This window comes from Lutjanus erythropterus, chromosome 19 (genome assembly GCF_056507025.1).
Source record: "Lutjanus erythropterus isolate fLutEry1 chromosome 19, fLutEry1.hap2, whole genome shotgun sequence".
Classification (NCBI taxonomy): domain Eukaryota; kingdom Metazoa; phylum Chordata; class Actinopteri; order Lutjaniformes; family Lutjanidae; genus Lutjanus; species Lutjanus erythropterus.
Window position 1 is genome coordinate 10,369,718 of NC_139335.1, and position 19,947 is coordinate 10,389,664.

At 39.2% G+C, this 19,947-nt stretch overlaps 1 protein-coding gene across 1 annotated transcript in view; it reads right to left on the minus strand.

Moving 5' to 3' along the window:
• Nucleotides 1-9,801: 9,801 nt before the first annotated feature.
• hs3st4 (heparan sulfate (glucosamine) 3-O-sulfotransferase 4) overlaps nucleotides 9,802-19,947 on the minus strand; it is a 96,875-nt gene continuing 86,729 nt past the window's right edge. Inside the window, exon 2 of the mRNA XM_084744630.1 lies at nucleotides 9,802-11,924. Coding sequence (XP_084600756.1) covers nucleotides 11,270-11,924 — 655 coding nt within the window. The 3' untranslated portion in view covers nucleotides 9,802-11,269. The remainder of the gene's footprint in view (nucleotides 11,925-19,947) is intronic.

The following is a 19,947-nucleotide window of genomic DNA, read 5'->3' on the forward strand; positions in this document are numbered from 1 at the left end:
ATTGATATTCTGCAGAACCTAGAAAATAATATATAACTGTCATGAACAAAGGGCAAAAGCATTTGTTTTTATTGTACTATAGTCACTGCAAAGACTATAATACGCTGGTTGGCTACACTGTTTAACTTAGCATTGGCGTTCATCTTGGAAACATAACCAAAATATTTTATATGCTCTTCATTAACATAAAATATTGATAGATTTTCCAAAAGCCAATTTCTGTACTTCTCTGGATCCCCATTGTTTTGCTATCATATCAATGTTGTTAACACCACTTTTACAAAACTTCAGTTTTATTTCCCAGTACAGTTCTAAAATGTCCTATTGTTTCTCCTTTGTTACTCACAGTATTATTTTCATCCACTGTACCTGCACTTAAGTACCAACAGAAACCAGAGAAAAAGAAGAGACATTACATCACGATAGAACTTTCTACGCTTCTTCATGCCAGACTTTGGTACTCAAAAACCAAACTATCTACATTGTATGACCTTTGATGAAGACGTACCTCTAAGCAATGAAACAGCAAATTTCAGAGAATAACATACTGACTGCTTTTACAAAATATGCATAGCTGTTTATTTGCTTTTGGTCTCAAAGTAGCATGATTGCATCTCCCATAAGCTTCAAGGACTGACACTAAAGTCAGCAACAAAGAGTGTTTTATACTGATGTAATGTCCCTTCCTGCATCCTCCACTTCCTCAAGGGAGTGAGCTTTATAATAATGAGCATCATTATAATAATAATAATGCTCACTTCCTACCTGACTCGATGATGAAACAATGAAATCTGAGACTAAATATGGCACTTTATTGTTAATATAGAAACACTGAGAAAAAGAAACTGCTTTTGTTTTGGCCTTTCACTTGTACTGCATTTTGCATTGGCTTAATATACAATAAACAGTTTAAATGATGATAGAGTATATTTATTATATATTTACCATATCTCACTTTATGTTCCCTGTATGCGTCTGTCCTATAGAGAAATAGTTTCTCCTGTTGTTTTGTGCCATAAAAGCTCCACCACTAATATTACATCTGGTTCATTTGAGGATTTGTTTTCTTTCTCTTTACAACTCTGAATGACTCCAGTTATGCAAATGGTTCACATTTTTTCAGGATTCAGCAAATGTCTGCTGAGATCCTTATTTCTTAGAAGAAATGTCCCAGTTTTTTCTTCACAGACTGCTGATGTTTTTACCATCAGTGATTTCAGCAAACAACACAAATGATCCTGAGGACGGGTTCAGCACTGATACTCATATAGGAGCACATACATCACACTGTTAATGCCGCATTTGGGCTCTTTTTTTTTTTTTTTCAATACAAGTAGCTTCAAAATCCTTGGATTTTCCAACAGTAGAGCTCATAAATATATTGCTGTCCTTCAGCCAGCTCTGAAGATTATTTTCATTAACACCGAAGCTTGGCTTCTGGATAAGAATCAGGATAAGACTGAATCCAACTATGACGTAGTTGCCTCAGGCCTACTCACACTGCCTGCACAGGGCTCATCATTATCAGATGCAAAATAAATAAATAGGAAACAATTTTAAGAAGCTCAGTTCTGCTATTTTCTCAATGATTATGCTCTCACTTCAATAATATTTTGCAGAAATTACAACACTTTTACACCCTTTCCAATGTCTTGGATGAATAATGATTTGTCAGACATCATTTGGGTGACTAATCCCATCCAAAAAGGCTCAAAGGTTCACAAAGAACACAAAAATAAACAAACAGCACATATTAAATTCTCCATGGCCGTCTGGAGCCAGGCCTTCAAGTTCAGCAGAGTTTCAGTTTCTGCAGCGTGTTTATCTTCTCTGGAGACCTTGAAAAACTAGACTGCTGCCCTACTAGTACTCCTGCTCTGCTGTATGAAGGCCCTCAATTCAAGGTGACAGAGGACCACCTTCGAAGAGCTTTTCAGATGGTGGAGTGCTGCTGGGCTTCATGACAACACCTGCTGTTGGCCTGCAGCCTAGACACTCAATTCTGCTCCTTGAGGGTAGGTGTCCTTCAGTTTTTTGATCCTCGTTCTGATCCTCCTTGATAGTTAATGTCCCACACTTGGTGCCAACAGGATACATAGCCAGGCGTGGCTGGTTAACTGTCAGGGTGCATCAAATATCTGCAGGACACTGGCCCTGAAAGACCAGATTTTAAGAACCAAGGGGCTACAGTACAGGAGAAATTAATTCTTGCGTCTTTTGCCAGTTCTCCCAGTCTGGTTACCTGTTCAAGTCACATGCAGTTACGTGCAAAGGTATCAATTACCTCAAGATTTCCTCAGAGGACAACTTTCAACTCTCCAGAGAACCCTGAGCATTTCATTTCAAAGCAGAAACAACACTGACTCTTAAACCATGGATAAATTAAAGAGTATATATTCAATAAGTTCTTAATGAGTGTCAAACATGACCTGTAGTTGTTGATGTTGATGTAGCTCAGGAGTCTGCAACATTTACTTGCGAAAAGGATAAGAAAATCTGACTGCAGCAACTGTGACATTTTCTATTTTTTCAGAGACTTTTTAAATTTATTTATTTAAATTTTTTGGCCTCCACAGCTAGCCCAGGGAGAGCCACCGGCAGAATTTATGAGGAAAAGTTGCTGAGCTGTAGGTGCAGGCTATGATGCACATTTTAGTTGTTGAAACATTTTTTCTTATTGAGTGTACAAGCCTCACATTTGGAGCAGGACAACAAAACAAGAAAACCTGTATTTATTTCCATTTGCTGTGTGCTGACCTGGATCTTAAATTGTTAAAACCACCATACGGTCTGGTTTATGTATCAATATTTTTTGGGTCCTGACACTTCTGATTTAGTACTGGAAGTTCTTATATTGCCATGTGTAAGTCAGGATCTCATGAGGAAACAACTCTAAAACGCCGTGCCCTCGATTGCAGTTTTATTGCGTGTCCTGATGTGAAATAGTGGGATAAACAGTTGTTACCAATGGTACTAATTAAGATCCTGTTCCATTTCCAGTGAGCCGTCATGTACAATAGCAGCACCCTGACTGTGTTTGACCTGGATGAACTTTAATTAGTGTCACTGGTAACAACTGTGTTTGCCCCACTACTTTATGTCAAAATGGCTGCTGTGAAAAGGGTCTATTTTAGGCCTCCAATATGACTGATATCTTGTAAATGTATGCTTAAAATCACTTACTTATATAAATTATTAATCATTTTATCATTCATATAAAAATAAATCATTTTATTGTTGAATTGATATATTTTCTGTGTTTCTATTTTATTTATTTGTATTTGTAACATTTTTTGGTTGTTCTTATTTTCATCAGTCTTTGCTTGTTTTTATTTTTTTTCCCATCTGTTGTTTTAATTTGGCTACGTGAAGCACTTTGGGCTGTATGTGTGTATGAAAGGTGTTGTGTAAATAAAGCTGAGTTGAGTTAAAATGTTCTTGGTTCACACTTTATCCCAGTTTTCATTTGTAAATAGACACCTCACTGTGCAGCTGATAAACTGATTTTGTACTGGCAAATCGTTAAAAAAAACATTTTATTTTTAGTATGTGTATAAACCTAACAAATGTCAAGAAACTTTAAGTCATTAAAAACAGTTTTGCTTGTTTCACAGTTCACAGTCAGCAGTGCGACGGATGAACCAAAATACTGGTTTTAGATGAATCCTAATATTATATTTTTTGCAATATGGTAATAATTTGTCCCATTTTTATACTATGACTGAAAATTAAACTTCCCATTACTAAATAGAACATTTAGATGTAAACATAGCCAGATAACTGGACTATTTTTGGACAATTTTTGATCATGTTCACTACTTGATGTGCTTCCAGAAGCTTCTGCAAGCTTTTCTCAAGAAGTGTACAGTACTTTTTATAGACCGGATCTTAATGTTCACTCAAAAGAGTATTTACCTCGGCAGAGAGGAACAAGTGCACTTCAAAATGGGCCACGTACCTGACTGACTGCACTGAATACTAAGTCCATCAACCTTTGGTTGTTAAAAAGAGGTTTTTCAGTTTTGATTTTGTTTTTTTTTCTGCAGTGAGATAAAAGAGATAAAAATGCATTATGTGTTTTACTTGATAAGTTGGGCTCCTGGGAGGTGATGTCAGAAATGTCTTTTTTGTGCAGATAAAGGGTGGGGAATTCCAAATTTCAGTCTGAAAATATTAATGTGATATATGCCAGATCTCACACTGCTGATGAAAAAGAAAATAACCTGTGTTTATGACAAAACTTGATGCTAGAAATATTGGTTGGACTGACCTTATTTTCTTACAAAACAAAACAAATTGACACTACCCGGTGAAAATCAATATAATCAAACTGTTTGCAAGTCACCAAAATGTAACATTCAGGAGTGCAGGGCATTGGCCATCTTTTGGTGGGGAAAAACCTACATGAATGACTTCCTGGAGGAAGAGAGAGAGAAGAATGTCCACGAGGCAGAAAAGAGTAGTGGCAGTTTCCTCCAACCAGCTAGTTAATTCTCTCTGATTAGAAGAGAAACAAGTTGGGCCTTAAGACTGGAACTGAATGTGCCAGTTTTAACCAGTCACGCACAAGAATTATGTAAAAGACCAACTCACATCGTGAATCTGTTCCTGTGTTTGTGAGAGTTGTTGTTATTGTGAGTATTAATAAAGGAGGAGGAGTGGGGGGGGCTACTGGGTTAATACTATTCAGTTGCAACTGGATTAATGCACATTATCATAACACAGTTTGAGCAGCCAATGCGATTTTCTGCTGATTTCATTAAACATACATTAATTATGTATGCCTAATTTATTGGTCTACATTATCAACAGGTTTATCTCTCAGTGATTACTGTTTAATTGGTGATTATATGATAACTGTGAGCACTGATGCTGAGTGGCATTTTTTTTTTTTTTTTACTTTTAAAATCATATTTGCTCAAGCGGACCTTTAAACAGCACCATACCTGCTCTGACACGCAGCATCTCATTAATTAGTAGAACACAGGGAACTGAATTAATAGTAAACAAAACAAGGAGGGCAAAAATAGCTCGGTAGCAAATAAGAAGAGTACTGGACTCTTTCAGTTGCAATAATGAGTCGACCTGCATTTCTGCTGCTAAATTGCTGACATTCAATTTGAGGTTTTGGTCATTTTTGCACGCTTTATTTCTAATGTCATCTGCAATTGTAATGATTCTGATCAGAGAGCTCACCGAGGTATTTTAGAGCCTTCAGGCCATGGCTAGGCATTTGCAAAAACACAAAAGATTAAATTAAATTTAGTCACTGTAAAGACTTGACGCCGGCCTGTGTGTAGGCAGGAATCAGAGAACATGGTGGGGATGGAAAATCACCCGAACAGCTAAGAGGAGAGGAGAGGTTTTGAGTCAAGATTTATGAGAGGACGCTTTTCCTCTCCCGAGGTGGCTGAAGAGGAAGCTCCTGATTTAGGAAGCGGCAGCAGATGAAATGATTACTCCTCCTGGTACCAACTGTGGTCTGTGGAAATGGTAAGAATTGTTGATCTGAGGATATTGTGGTGTGTGATTGAAGGGATTTCTAACTAGAAGACTGCACTCAGTAGAGTAGAGATCTTTATAGTGGAGTACTGGGAAGTGACAGGGAAGTTGAACTTTGACCTTTTGAATATAAAATGTATTCGCCTCAATACCATATCCTATTGGATATCTGTGTGCAATTTTAGTTATAACTACTTCACAAGAACATGAACATGAGGTCACAGTGACTCTGACCTTTGACCTTTGACCACCAAAATCTATTCACTTCATCTTTGAGTCCAAGTGAACATTTGTGCCAAGTTTGAACAAATTCCCTCAAAGCTTTCTTGTGATATTGCATTCACAAGAATGGGATGACCATAATGTCTCTGGCTGTAAAAAAGACCTATAAGTCCTTCACGATGGTCCTTCAGTGTACATTCATTATTGTGCACAAGCAAACAACAACAACAACAACAACAACAAAAAAAAAACGCTGATTGGTTCATTGACTTTCAAGAGTAGCTTGTAGATGCAGGTCTGATGATCAGGTCTGATGATCATGCATTCACACACTCACTCACATGTGCACACACAGGCAATTGCATGAGCCCCTGGTGGGAATAATAAAAATAATTTTAGTCCTGTTATTGTGGCTGTTATTGTGGACTTTGTAATGGTTATTACAGTAACTTCAGTCCTTGCTCCAACATGAGTTTCAGCTCTGAAAAGGGAGCAGAACATCATTTACACTCCACAAAGCAGGGCAGCACTTAAATACATTTAAGATTCATGGAAAATTTAGAGAATGTGGAAATGAGGAGTCTTTTGCAGAAGAAACAGACGTTCGGCGTTTGGGTTGTGAATCTCAATATGTGCAGTCGGCAATGTACAGGTTGTCCTTGGCAACCAGTGGATGCATTGTCCTTTCTCTTTGACACCCATCACCCGTCTACACACCTGAAGACAAAGATATTGAAAAACAGAGCAAAAACAAAAGTGTGGAGAACGAGGGGGGGATTGTGCTTAATCCTTAATTTGGTGATCAATATAATTCTGTGCATGGGTAAATTCAATGAGTGACTAAGCCACCTTGGGAACGTTTCCATGCAGATACAATTGCAGTATGGATAAATGAATGATTTTGTTGAGGATGAAAAAGATGAGCGCCTTGGGAGAGTGTACAGTTGCATCTCATTTTCAGCTTATTTCATTTTGTGGATATTTGTTTTTCAATTATTCACAGCTGTTGAAAAACCGTTACTGTATGTTAACGAAGAACAAATACATGTTGTTTTCTTAAAGAATTTCAAACCTTTGCTAAAACTGAATAGCATGCATCTGCTGTTTTTTTGGGGGGGGGGGCTTGGATGTTAATGGGCATTATACTTAATCCTGAGGTTCTCACAGACCCCAGAGGTCTTTACTTACATGGGTCACTGATTTTTAATTTTTGTTCTGTCTGTTCTTTTAATCAAGAAAGCACTCTGTGATTAAACTTGACATAATAATAATTATTATTATTATTATAATTATTACAATTATTGTTATTATTACTATCTCAAGGTTAGCCCAGTTGGTTTCACTTATTATACAAATAATGTTTACATGATTGTAAAGTTCCTAAAATAATACCCAGGGGCCTAATTACAGAAATATTTCCTAAGTGCTTGTCTTATTTCCTACAACAGAAAAGTTCAAGTTTTCTATCTTCCAGCTGCATGAATAAAATTCACAGTGAATCATCTTGGCAGTCGATGTGTGCCCATTAATAGATGGTCTGGGAAATTTAAAGCACAAATATGCGTTTTCGGGAGCTTTTGAGTTATGACATTTCTGTCTTCATGTTGTTCCCCTTCGATCTTCATCGTCACGGCCTTAGAGACCTAACAACAGTGGTCCTGTCATTTTTGACAGTATTTTGAGTTTAGGACAGTGTCTATACCAACTGAACTTAGGATTCCTAATTTAAGAAATTCTTCACTTAGGATGCTTCTGTAAAGCTAAATTTCAGTCCTAAGATAAGATAGGATTTTCTCCTAGATGCAGTTAGGAACCATGTTTCTGTGATACCAAAAATCCAGAATGTCACCCTAAAATGAGATAAAAAGGGATTTAAGACTCAGGAAGCTTTCTGTAATGAAGCCCCTGATCTTTTTTTTCAGATGGCATTGAATACATAACTAATAATGTTCTGAAAGGAAATATGTTAACATTTTGCTGTGAAGGCTGTTTTTCTTTTTACTGCAGTTTATTTTGGGGGGCCTCTGGGGACCCCAGTCTGTAGTCTGTGTATGTAGGATGAGGGTTAAGAGAAGGACGTTTGGAGACTAATTCAGAGTGGATTAGAGCAAAGTTAGTTGCAAAAGTTGACACCATTGTGCCTCTTTACGCAGCTCGTAATCATTCACTCAAATGAAGTGAAAAACCAATTAGTTGGTAGTAATGGAGACTCCACTGGAGGTTTTTTTTTTTCAGCCCAAACTATTCACACTGGTTTGGTCCAAACTGAGCTCGCTGTACCCTTTGATTATGCCCCTCAGCAGTATATAATTTCAGATCATATAGCAGAAAACTGAATACAACGCTTTAAAGAACCTCTCATACAGAGATTATAGCCCTTCAACCCAAAATAAACACACAAGCAGAAAAATGCAAATCACTTTCGAGGTACATCCCATAGTGTTTCCATGCCATGAATTACTGTTTCAGCACTTCGCAAAATTGTCAGTAATGACTGACAAATACGAATTTGTACTTGATTTTGAAGTGACAGCACTTAAGCAGTGACAGTTTGATGAGCAGGCGACGCTCGTTCTTCATCACAGTCTTCTTTACTTGATGCTGAAAACACACATGAACCGCGCAGCGCGGCATGACCCCCACCGGGAGGCACACATGAAGGACAGCTTAGCATGTCTTTCATGCGTCGTAACTCTCGCAGGATGTATCACAGCACTCCGCCCGTACCTAAAACAAGCAAGAGGTACAAAAGAAAAAGGTGTGTGTGTTTCAGTTAATGAGAGGTTGGATCCAAGTTTTAACTTTGGAGAGGAATTCCCTCATGCGTGTGATCCTGGAAATGCAAATGACAGCACGAGTGCATATTCATAGATGGAAAATGGAGTCATATCTGTCCTAATAAACCTGTAGGGTACCTTCTGTGGATTTCTTTGAGCGTCTCTACACTGAGTAGGAGGGACTGTCTGGTTTGGAAGGTGGATTATACATGTTCTAAAGCTTGGGGGGAAAAACGTGAATTAATAAATAATGATAAGGCTTTTCTTAAATGTATGATTAGCGCGCCTTGCTTGCAGTTATCTTTCTACAGAGCTCTGCACCTTTGTGAAACAGCTTCTCGGCTCGGAGGATGAGTGTGGAGAGGAAGAGAGGAAAAGGGGGGAGGTAAAAGTGCAGAGAGATTGTCAAGAAAACACCAAGGGATGGCTGCACAGAAAAGCCTCAAAGTGGAAGTTGTGACTCTGGGATAGTGAGACTCAGAGGTAAGTGTTCAGGCTTGGCGCTACAAAGGGCAGTATAGTGCTTACTTTGATTGAATCAATTGCTCTGTGTAAGTAGCTGCTGGTGCCGGCCTCCCCAGGGTGACAGAGAGGTCTGCAGAGAGTGAACCAATCCAGCCATCCATGGCCAGAGAACAGCGAGGATTAACAGAGCAATGCATCATAGCTGTAGCAAGCAGTGATGTGTAGCAGACTGTATTTATTGACTCATTGACTGTATTGATTGTCTCAATTGATGAAAAGTCCAGAGACAACAGACAGATGCACAGCGGGTTATGCAAAACAAAAAAATAATAAAGAAAAGATGACGGGTCATGTTGTTATTTCATTGGATGAGAAAAGGAGCATTTCACAGCAAAATCCTGTTATGTTCAACACAAGCATCAGCCCCCAGTTGGTCCTGCTGATCACAAGTGTTTGGTAGTAAACCTCTGGTTACAGCACATTTCCCTGGCAGACATCATCTCATTCAAGTTAAGTACACACAGTAATGGCTTGATCATTTACCTGGGCATGTATGTAGCTTTTCCTTGACAGCAAATTCTCTCTGACATTGACATTGTTCCAGCAGCAGCGGTTTATTTAACACGCCATTAATCTCTAACGACAGAAGACCGCGCCGCAGCAGATGTTTGTTAACAAACTTCTGCTCGGTCCTTCCGGTGTTGTTCTTCACCCTCGTTGACATGTATTACTGTGACAAGAGCAGGGTCACGAGGCAAACAGTGGAGTATTGCAAGAGTTAAAGGGACAGTTCACCCCAAAATTAAAAAAAAAAAACATATCTCTTACATGTAGTGCTACTTATCCAACTAGATGATTCTGGTGAGAGTTGCAGAATTTTGGAGATATCAGCTATAGAGAAGTCCGCTTTCTCTTTAATATAATGAACCTAAGCTCCTCTCAAGTATAATGACAATATAATGAGACTAAATGACATTAGCTTGTTGTGCTCAAAGCACCAAACAAATACATTTGAAAAACCCTTTCCAGAATCTACACACCCTGTTGTGAGCAGTTGCATGAGGGAAATACTTTCTCACAAGTAGAAAGAATGAAGTTCTGGTAAATTTTCCTGCAGAAAGAAAGTAGTTTCTACATGAAACTGCTCACAACAAGGTCGTTGGTTTCTTGAGTAACCAGATCATGATTTCTAGACTAGGGTTGAATTTTTCAAATGTATTTTTTGGCACTTTGAGCACCTCAAGAGTCCCATTATATTGGAGAGAAGGCAGAAACCTCTGTGGCCAGTATCTCCAAAATAATCTGCGCAGATAAATAGCACTTCAGGTAAAAGGAAAATAGTTTGATTTTGGGGTGAATTGTCTCTTTAACTGATTTTTGAGTGCCTTTTGGAAACAGGAAATGTTTTTGTCAAGATGCAGAATAATTTGATCCACAGCCCACCCTTGATATTCGCAGTACACGGATTCATTTGTCAAATTAAGCCAAAACCACTGATACTGCAGCACATCTGAGTGCATGGTCATCAGTATGCTAATGTTCAACTATGCAGTGAAACAATCCAATTATTGAATGATGGCCACTGTACATCAGCTCTCTTATTGAATATGTGTGCAATTAATGGGTGCAGAACAACCAGAACACTGACACTGAGTAAATTAACACTTTGGTAAACTTAGACTGACAAAAAAGGATTGTCTCCACTCAGAATATGGGAAACTGAAAAAGATGAGCACATGTCAAAGGAGTATTGTACTATATGTCTATCATTTTTCTCTTTTCTCTTTCTTCTAAAGCAGCAGGACAGTGTGAAAAGACAGAATACAGAGCACTTCATGGCCTCAGCCATTGAAATAGAATATCTTTTTGTACTGAATGCTGGTGAGTGGGTGTGAGGGCAACAAACTGCAGGAAAGTAAAGGGAGAAGAAACAGGCAGAGTTTACCCTTAGGGCTCATGAGGTAAGGACACTTAACTCATCGCATGCATTGCCATAGTCAACATGATTTTTATACCAGCTCTATGCTTTAAAAACAAAAAATGAATAAATCATCTCCTTTTCACAAATATAAATATATTTTATGTTTAGTATATACAATAATGATTTGCCATCATCAACAACATTAGTATTGAAGGGAGAGAAAAAAGCATGTCAGTAAACTCTTGCTAATGGATACAGACACTGCAAAGACAGCCATGATTGATTGGCGTGCTCAAGCACTCTCTCTGAAGACGAAGCGAGACAATAGTAGTTTTATTGAGAAGGCTGGTGGTGTGGCTGCGCCGTGCCATGCCGCAGTCTGCTAGTCCTGAGAGCTACGAGATTCACTGTCCTCCTCCAGCTCCCATTCAAAGTTCTGGCCGGTCATTTGGTAGAACATCATGTTAAAGGGTTTGTAGAACTTGTGCAGCCGCCGAATCACGTCCGGGTCTATTTTAGGGTGAGTTCTCCCTTTCGACTTGCCGAGGCATCTGGGAGTGCTGCTGTCCTCCGGCTTCTTCAGGCATGGAAATCCCTTAGTCTTATTGAAGTAAAAGTGTTTGTCTGTGACGATCCGTTTCAGTCCCAAGAAGTCCTGCACTTTGGCCATCTCGCCCGCGGGATCCACGATGAGCCTCTCCCCGCTGACAAAGTGCATTTGGGAAAGAGGGAAATACTGCATCCAGCTCTCCAAGTGGAGCGCATATATTCCTATACGCAAAGCGCTCCATGACGCGTCTATAAGACCCAGCGTCCGGTTCTTAAAAGCCAGAACCTCAAAGGTGGGAATCTCGGGTTTCTTGGACAAAGTCTGAGTGTAGTCTGAAATGGCTCTAGTGACAGGATTACGCACCACAATAATAAGCTTGATGTCCCTGGCCATGGAGTGGATTCGCTTTGGGGCATGGTTAGTCACAAAGTAGCTGGGCGTCTTCTCCATGGTGATCTGCCCCTCCAGCGTCGAAGGCATCAGGTCTCTGGGAACACAAACAGAGAGAAGAAGAAAAAAGCAGCTTAGCACAGTATTATCCTCAACACCTCTTCTAGTGCAAATGAAATACCCAAGGACACAGTGCAAGCAAATTTGGTACATTTATTAAGCAGTACATTATTTGAAATTACAAGTGAAAATAACTGTTATTATCACTGGACATTATGTTGTGAGGAGAAACATACAGCTAATTACATCCATGGAGTAATATGCAAGAGATAAAAGAAAGAAGATGAAACGGCAGGCAAGCAAGTATGCTCATTGCTTAATTGACTCCATCTGTGTTACTCCAGGAGCTGTTTTGGAACTTTAATAATGAGTTCGCTGCATATCATTAATACTGGGGTGCCTGGGGTATTGTTTTGTCATACATTTATTATGCATGCAAGGCTCACACTCTGTGCAGGCAGTTTTATTTCTTATGCACATGCACTTCCAATGCAATGGGTGCAGGCAGCTCTTTTCTTCTGCTCTCTGTACTATGTTTAAGGTTGGGGGCCGTTCATTGAAGGCAGCAGTGATTAATTATCAGATTCAAGGTGATAATTTGTAGTACAATAGAAATGTCCCCGACTTGAGAAATTTATCCCGGGAATAACGGGAAGCCATTTGCCAGTGCCACAGATATTATGTTCAACTTGGTCTGTGAGAATGAGTTGTTGGATCTGACGGTGCAGAGGCAAGTATATCATACGCACAGGAGCAAGTCTTGTTGCTACAGATGCTATTTTTGTATCAATAATAAAGCATAGCATTCGCCTCAAGCAAATCCTTATCAAATGTTTACACTGATGTTCATTCCAATCCGCGCTGTTTTCTTTGTTTGTAGGCTATGTGATTCAGTGCTAAATTGGTACATTAAATCCTCTGTGAGACACGCCGTTTATTTAACTACTAACAAATACGAGCACAGGAGCTCCACAATATAATCTAAAGTGAAGCAGAATCCAAGCATGCACACTGTTTTTGCCTGCACAAATTAAGTAATATTTACTTGGAAATTAATGCATAAACAGCCAAGCAAAAATCCAAATGATTCCATCTGGAGTCTCACCGACTTAGGGCAGAAGAATTCTCCATAAATTCTGGGATAAAAGCTATTTCCTTCTCCCTGCAATATTTTTTTCCATTAGGCTGCCCTGCACCCCAAACCTACAGTTGTAACGATATAGTCACATCAATCATTTGCATCTTGGACATATTCTAAATTAACTGTTCTCCAGCAAAGAATCCAATTTACTCTGCAAAACATAAGAGCTGTTATGCACATATCGACCACCCTCACACACACACACATGCACCCATGGATACTGGGCTGAAAGTCTCACAAGTGGCCTGGTAATTGCATCTCAGTAACAGTATTGCCTTCCTGATGGGTAATTTCCCTCCGGATTATGTTTGTCTCTTGACAGTATAGAACTGTGGTTACTTCTGGGCCTGTAATGGGATATTAACCATATCTACAGATAGCATAGTGACTAGAAAGAGTATTAGTTTTCATTATATTCCATCACTTTCCACACTTCCTCCTTTACAGTAATGAATAGCTAAAGATTTTTGTAACCTTTCAAGGTCTTCAGCTCTTTCTGCCATTTAACTCAACCCCAAAGTACAGTAGGTGGTCGGAGGATGCAACATCACCATGCGCGGTAATAAAAAAACATACACCACAGCATATCACCTTGAAACAACCGGTATCCTACTGTACGGACATGAGCGGCAGAGTCTCAGTGGTAATGTGCTGTGCATCTTTGGAGCATATCCAATTGACAGGACAGATGTACAATGTTCAAGGTTACCTCTTTGAAGGCGTGCACATAACAAGCTATTGTCCTCATTGGGCTTAATCATCATACATTTAATTATAAAACAATGAAAACTGCACAAGCCAAATACTTTGTTGTGTTACAGGCTGAGGCTCCATTTTGATTGGGAATCAGTCATGGATCATGTACGTCTAAAATGTCAGTGGGACGGCGAGGCGGGACGGAAATCAAAATGCTGATAAACAAGCTAATTTCTCTGTGCATGGCAAATGACTCCTCTGGCCTTGCAATCTAGTGGAACCGGAGTAAACAAGAGCAAACTGTTAACTCTCGCTTTCTTTTTTCTCTCCGCATCAGCTGCATAGCTCAACACAGGTCATTCAGGTGGGTAGGTAAATAAAATCCATAGCGCTAAAGAGGCCCTGCAAACCATCTGCTGTTTACTTCCTCAGACCGAGGACATACTACAAAACATTTCTTGCATTTCACACAAGCATGAAGATAAAGGTGACTCATACTTGGAGCATGGAGTAACTTTTCATGATCACTACTATAGAAGGCATGCTACAGTATGCCTACAATAGAACATTTGTTGCAGTGAGATATATAAGAGATGGAAGTAAATAGGGGTTCATGCAGAATGTGACTGTGATACTTCACTGAACAGAGAATAGTCGAGAGGCATTAAATTTCCCTGGGAAACATCTGAATGCAGTCTCATTACTACTCTATAATTCGTAAAAATGCTCACAAAATCCATTAAATGCAGCTAAAACATCATCCAAGCCAGACAAATAAATAATAAAGGAGAAAATCAACCTTTTAAAACGACATTTCTCCAATCGCACTGAGGCTGTGTAAGATAACTTAGGAAGGAAATCCATTTCACACCCACTCTACATGAAATTCGGATCCAGAGCATGTCCAGTCGTCTCTAAAGGTTGATTCATCATTCAGAACGTGCGAGTGTACCAAATCACAGCAAGTCTTTGTGTTTGTTAAGACAGAAACTAATCTTCGCAGATAATCACAACTCTTCATGCCTAAACGCCCACCGCGAAAGTGCTCTGGAACATGCCCAAGCATTTAACTCAATGTTTCATTACGTTCTGTCAAATTAGTGCACGGGGAATATTTTGAGGCATGATGAGGTGAGAGGATCACGCTAATTTACATTCCCTGATACTAATAGGTCCAAGCTGTTTCTGGAGGAATAGCGTTTCTCCAGAGAAGCTAAGTTCTTTCTAATAAACTCTGGCAGGGAAATAAAAGCTCCCCCCAGTCTCTCATTTGGATTGATCACGGCTCTGCTGCAGAGTATCAATCCGCCGAGCTTCCTCCATGTCATGTCAAATACAATCAATTATTCCGAAGGAGTCCACTCATAATAAGCTCCTGAGTCCTCGAAAAGCACATTTTTGAGACCGTGCCGGTGATGTCAGCACACTACTGTGATCCTACTGAATAAAAAAAAAATTACAGAGGGTGTATTTGCACTTGGGTGAAAATAGGCACATGATATCTATTCATCCAGTCTCTCCCAAACCCCTTAGTTCAGCTATAAATAGCAACAAATTTGCTGCTAAAAACAGGTTGCTGTGGATGGATGGGTTATATGGGAGAGTAGAGTTTTAGTCTAATGTTATTTTTATAATGTTACTAGTTTTAAAATGATTATTTTCAGTTTTCAGTCACAGTTTGGTTAAGTTTAGGCAACAGCTACTAGGTTAGGTTTAGGCAGTCTTGGTTTAGGCAGCACCTACTTTCTTTAGTTTGAGGCAACAGCCTATTTGCTTGGTTAGGTCCAGACAACAATGACTTGGTAAGATTTAGGCAACAAAGCTGTTTGGTTAGATAATGGTTTGTCTATGACATGCAGCTTTTTACATCCTGGGTGAAAATAGCATTGTCGGCTACAGACGGAAGAGATCATGGATCGTGTAAATGGCCACATTGGCTATTCCACCCTGGAAGCAAATAGTATCTGCCAAAAAATATGATGGTACTGAAATAGAAATATAGAGATCTCTTTTTGCTCTCTCAGAGACAAAGACTAATCAGTCTGTCAGGAATGTTTAGAGAGAAACTTATTAACTCGTTTTAAAGTATCAGGCATTTTCTCAGTAAACCAGCCTCAACTGTCAGTGCAGGCAGACGATAAAAGTATATCAGAAGGTAAATGTTACTGAGGTGTTACTCTGAGCCTGATTGCAAATATCAGTTGAGGGTGTAAGCAGCTACTCATCAACAACAGTCAGTGAAGACATTTGAAGTGAGAGATACTGTGGTCAGTTTGCAATGAATAATCCCATTATTACACCCTGAGTGACATGTTTGTGATTACAGCAACACAAAGAACAAAGACACTGGTTTGCTGAGAAGTGGAGTGGAGAGGGAAAAAAACAAACAAACAAACAAAAAAACGCTTGGTCAAATGAGTCATTCTTCACTCGGCTCTCAACAAGTGGATGCGTACATGTTTGGCACACTCGGAAAACAAGCCTACAGGCCACAGCAAAGGGTCTTAAAGGGTCTGTTATGGAGTGGGAGGTTTTGTTTTGTCACGGTTAAGGTGCAACTTTCAGGAGGAAAACAATACAGGTTAAGCTGCCATTCCCAGTGATCAGATCAGGCTCAAGTAATGGTGGAGAGTTGGCTTTGTCTTTGTTTTTCTCAACCCGAGTCTGACCTCCCCACCTGAGTGGGCTTCCTTGATGCTATACTGGATGTAATTATGTAATATACATAGACCTACTGTAGTTTAGGTTGTGATTTTTGTATTTTCTCTTGTTAGCGTCATTCAAGTTGTCAGTCAGAGAAATTATAAGCTGCAAAAAACATCCCCATGTATAATGTATGATGTATAATAATAACAGTGTTAATAGAAGATGCATGATGCAGTAACATGTTTCATGGTATCTCTCCTATCTGTTTCTTTATTCACAATCTTTAATTCACACATTTCACCTGTGAGGTTCACTTACACCTCCTTTTCCAATTAGTACATTTTATTCTTCACCCAATCCAGTCAGTCTACTTCTTTGCTTTTTATAGTCTGTTAATTTATACATTGTTCATTTCAAGTCCTCCAAACTGAATGGCAAAACACATTTTTACTAGTTTATTAGGTACACATATAGTCAAAACTACTGCACTCTAATACAGCCTATAATGCTCAATTTTAGCTGAAACTGTTCCACAGAGGTCAGTGTTTTGTTGCTCACTGTATCCATCATACCGAGGGGTGTTTCTGATATTTTGTCTGCACAATTAAAATCCTCTTAGATCCGTTTTAATCCTGCCTCTTCTCTGTATGATTACGTTACTGTAGTTTTTGCCTTCTTCATAGTATCGCTGACACTATTGTTGTACCTGTTTCCCCTGCGTTGAGGCTGACACTAGCCCATCTGCCTCGACTGGAAAGCACTTTGGTTTCACACATGTTACACATGTTCAAAGTGCTATTTGAATAAACTGACTCAACTTGATTATTTCATGTGAGGGATGTCAGTGATGTGTTTTTTTTTTTCTCTTGGCTCTTCTTGCCAGTTTGAAGTGGACGTTTGATGTGGATCAAATAGACAAATGTGATGTCACTTACTTATACTTACAATATTTAAATCAAAATCTAATGACAGCTGGTGGGTTGTTTGGTCATTGTCAATCAAATCCGATAAACCCACATGAACACGGTCCTGATGAGGCAGATGAACAGAGCGTTTGAGTGTGTTTTTTCACTTTGATTGTTGCTTATTTAGTCAAAAATATTTATTGTTATGAAGACATACTTCCGGCAAACAACCAGCACTTACTTATCTGCTGAGGACAGTCTCTTCAGATCTGTTAACCTTTACATCCTATATGCTGTTGTCCTTCAGTGTGCCACAGCACTCTGCTTTCTACCTCCTCCAGTATCCTGGACCGTGATGGATCACAGACTACATATCTCTGAGTCCATCATCTCACCTACACAAACTCCCCTTCAGATCTCTCAGTAATAAATACATTCCTGAGTCTGCTGGTGGGATTTAAGCCAAATGATCCTGTCATGAATAAATAATGTTGTTAATTTAAAATATTATCATTGGTCTCTCCTGCGTCCATTTGATTTTGGTGAATGGTAAACCATGTATGTTGAATGGCAAGAAGAATAAAACTGATGAGACTAATTAAACCGTGACACAACCTCCCTGCTCTCAGTAAGATTATACTTCTGCAGGACTGTGGGCTTCAACAGAATAGCTGAGGACAGAAGTGACAGCTGGTCCTGATCAAAACGTTATTCCCTGCTCTCTTCTCACGATCCCCCAAAGACCGTCCCACTTCCAACAGTGGGCAAGCCAGGTACTTCTCTCCCCACATCACCAGACGGCGGCGCTGAGATCTGAAGCTGTGTTCAGATGCCCTTTGGACATAAAACATCATGAAATAAAGCGGCGCAACGAGGGAAACTATGAGGATGTTTGGGATCCTGCATCATTAGTCCATAACAGTGCATATGAGCTAGAAAATGAGTCTATTTTTAACTGTATTAAAGTCCGGGGAGAAAATGGAAGCAATCTTATCTCAAATCAGAGACTCAAAGGAGGATATTGCTTTTTTCAACTTCAGTGTCTAGTTTTTAAAATTACTGGCTATAAAAAGGCACAGACTTAGAAATAAATATACTGTACAAACCTTAAACCAAAAATAAAAATCTTACATAATGGCTCATCTGTGCTCTAATAAAGCAACAGCAGTCTGCCACCCCTCTGAAAGATGATTTTCTTCTTTTGTTGTTCTTTACTTGTTTGTTTATTTGCCTTTGGATGAGCTGATGAGAGCACTTCAGGCCACACTCGTTCAATTTGATCACAATTGCCCTCAATATTCCGTTATTGATGTTGCCACTGCAAAAACAAGCAGTCGTGATGTGTTGTGTCCCCACTCTGCAGAAGCAGCAAACTCACCCATAGAGAAAAGAAAAAAAAAAGAGCGCTGGACACTCTTAGTTTCATTTATGGGCAAAGTTGGAAAAGAAACAGAACGTGCATACAATAATAACAGGCCAGTCAACAGGCAAATCACAGTGAGCCTAAATTATCCTGTCAGTGGTGGTTCAGTTCAGATGACTTTTATCTATATTAAACAACAAATGATTTTTCATTTATCTCTCCAGTGTTCTCTTATGCTGCTAAAACACTCAAACTGTGTATTAGCTCAAAGAAAAGCACTAAACAGGCAACTGTAATTGGAAGTCACACCTGAATACATCGGAGTCAAAGGCTAAAATTTACATCCTGGAAATGTTGCAGATCCGGCTCAGTTAAGCAGAACCAATTAATATGACAGTTAGAACATGATAGATTTCCTCGCCTAAGAAAGATGGCCGACATTCAGGATCCGATCATTTCACTGGGGTTGACCACAGAGAAAACTGTCCGTCTGAAAACGCCGTCTGACTGCAGCATACAAAGCAACATTTCACATGAAACCTTTTGTGCTGAGTCATGTTCATTACATGACAAGTTCAGTAAAGGAGATATTCATGACAACATCAATTTTCTATTTTTTGTCATTTTTGACTTGCAGTACTTTTTATCCCTTTTAATATTTCTCTATATTTTCTTTATATTTTTCTATCTGATTCTGAGATTGATAAAACACTTGTATCAAGTGGCTTCATCTGAGTGACTGACTGGCTCTATGTGTAAAATTATGCAGTTTTCAAAATAAGAGCTCTCCTGGCATTTAGCATTTATCTTTACCAATTACACACTGTGCACCAAGCCAGCAGTGACACAACATCTGACAAAATGACAAGATTGAAGGGCATCAATTATTGTGTGGATAAACAAGTGGCCACAGAAGATAAAAACTGTTTTCCACCAGAGAAAAGCCATATGGCTGAAGCCATCATCGGAAACAAATCAAATAAAACTGGTCATTAAAGACACCAAATTAAACAGCATCTGTGTCTGATTTCATGTGCTGCATGCAAGAGCACAAAACTGGTTGAATTTTGATTTTGACCTGTTGATTTAATACCTGATTTTTCTTGTATGCGGCTTTGAGGTATATTGAACTTGGTGCAGCTTACAAGAAAGAGAGTCCGTCTGTCTTTTTTTTCATATGCAAGAGGTTATTTTTTTGGCAGCACTATCAGTTAAACACCTGAACATGAACCTTTCCAGGAAATTACCTATCACAGTCACTTTTTTCTCAATTTCTTCCAATTCATTATGGAGCTGTAGGTCAGTGTGA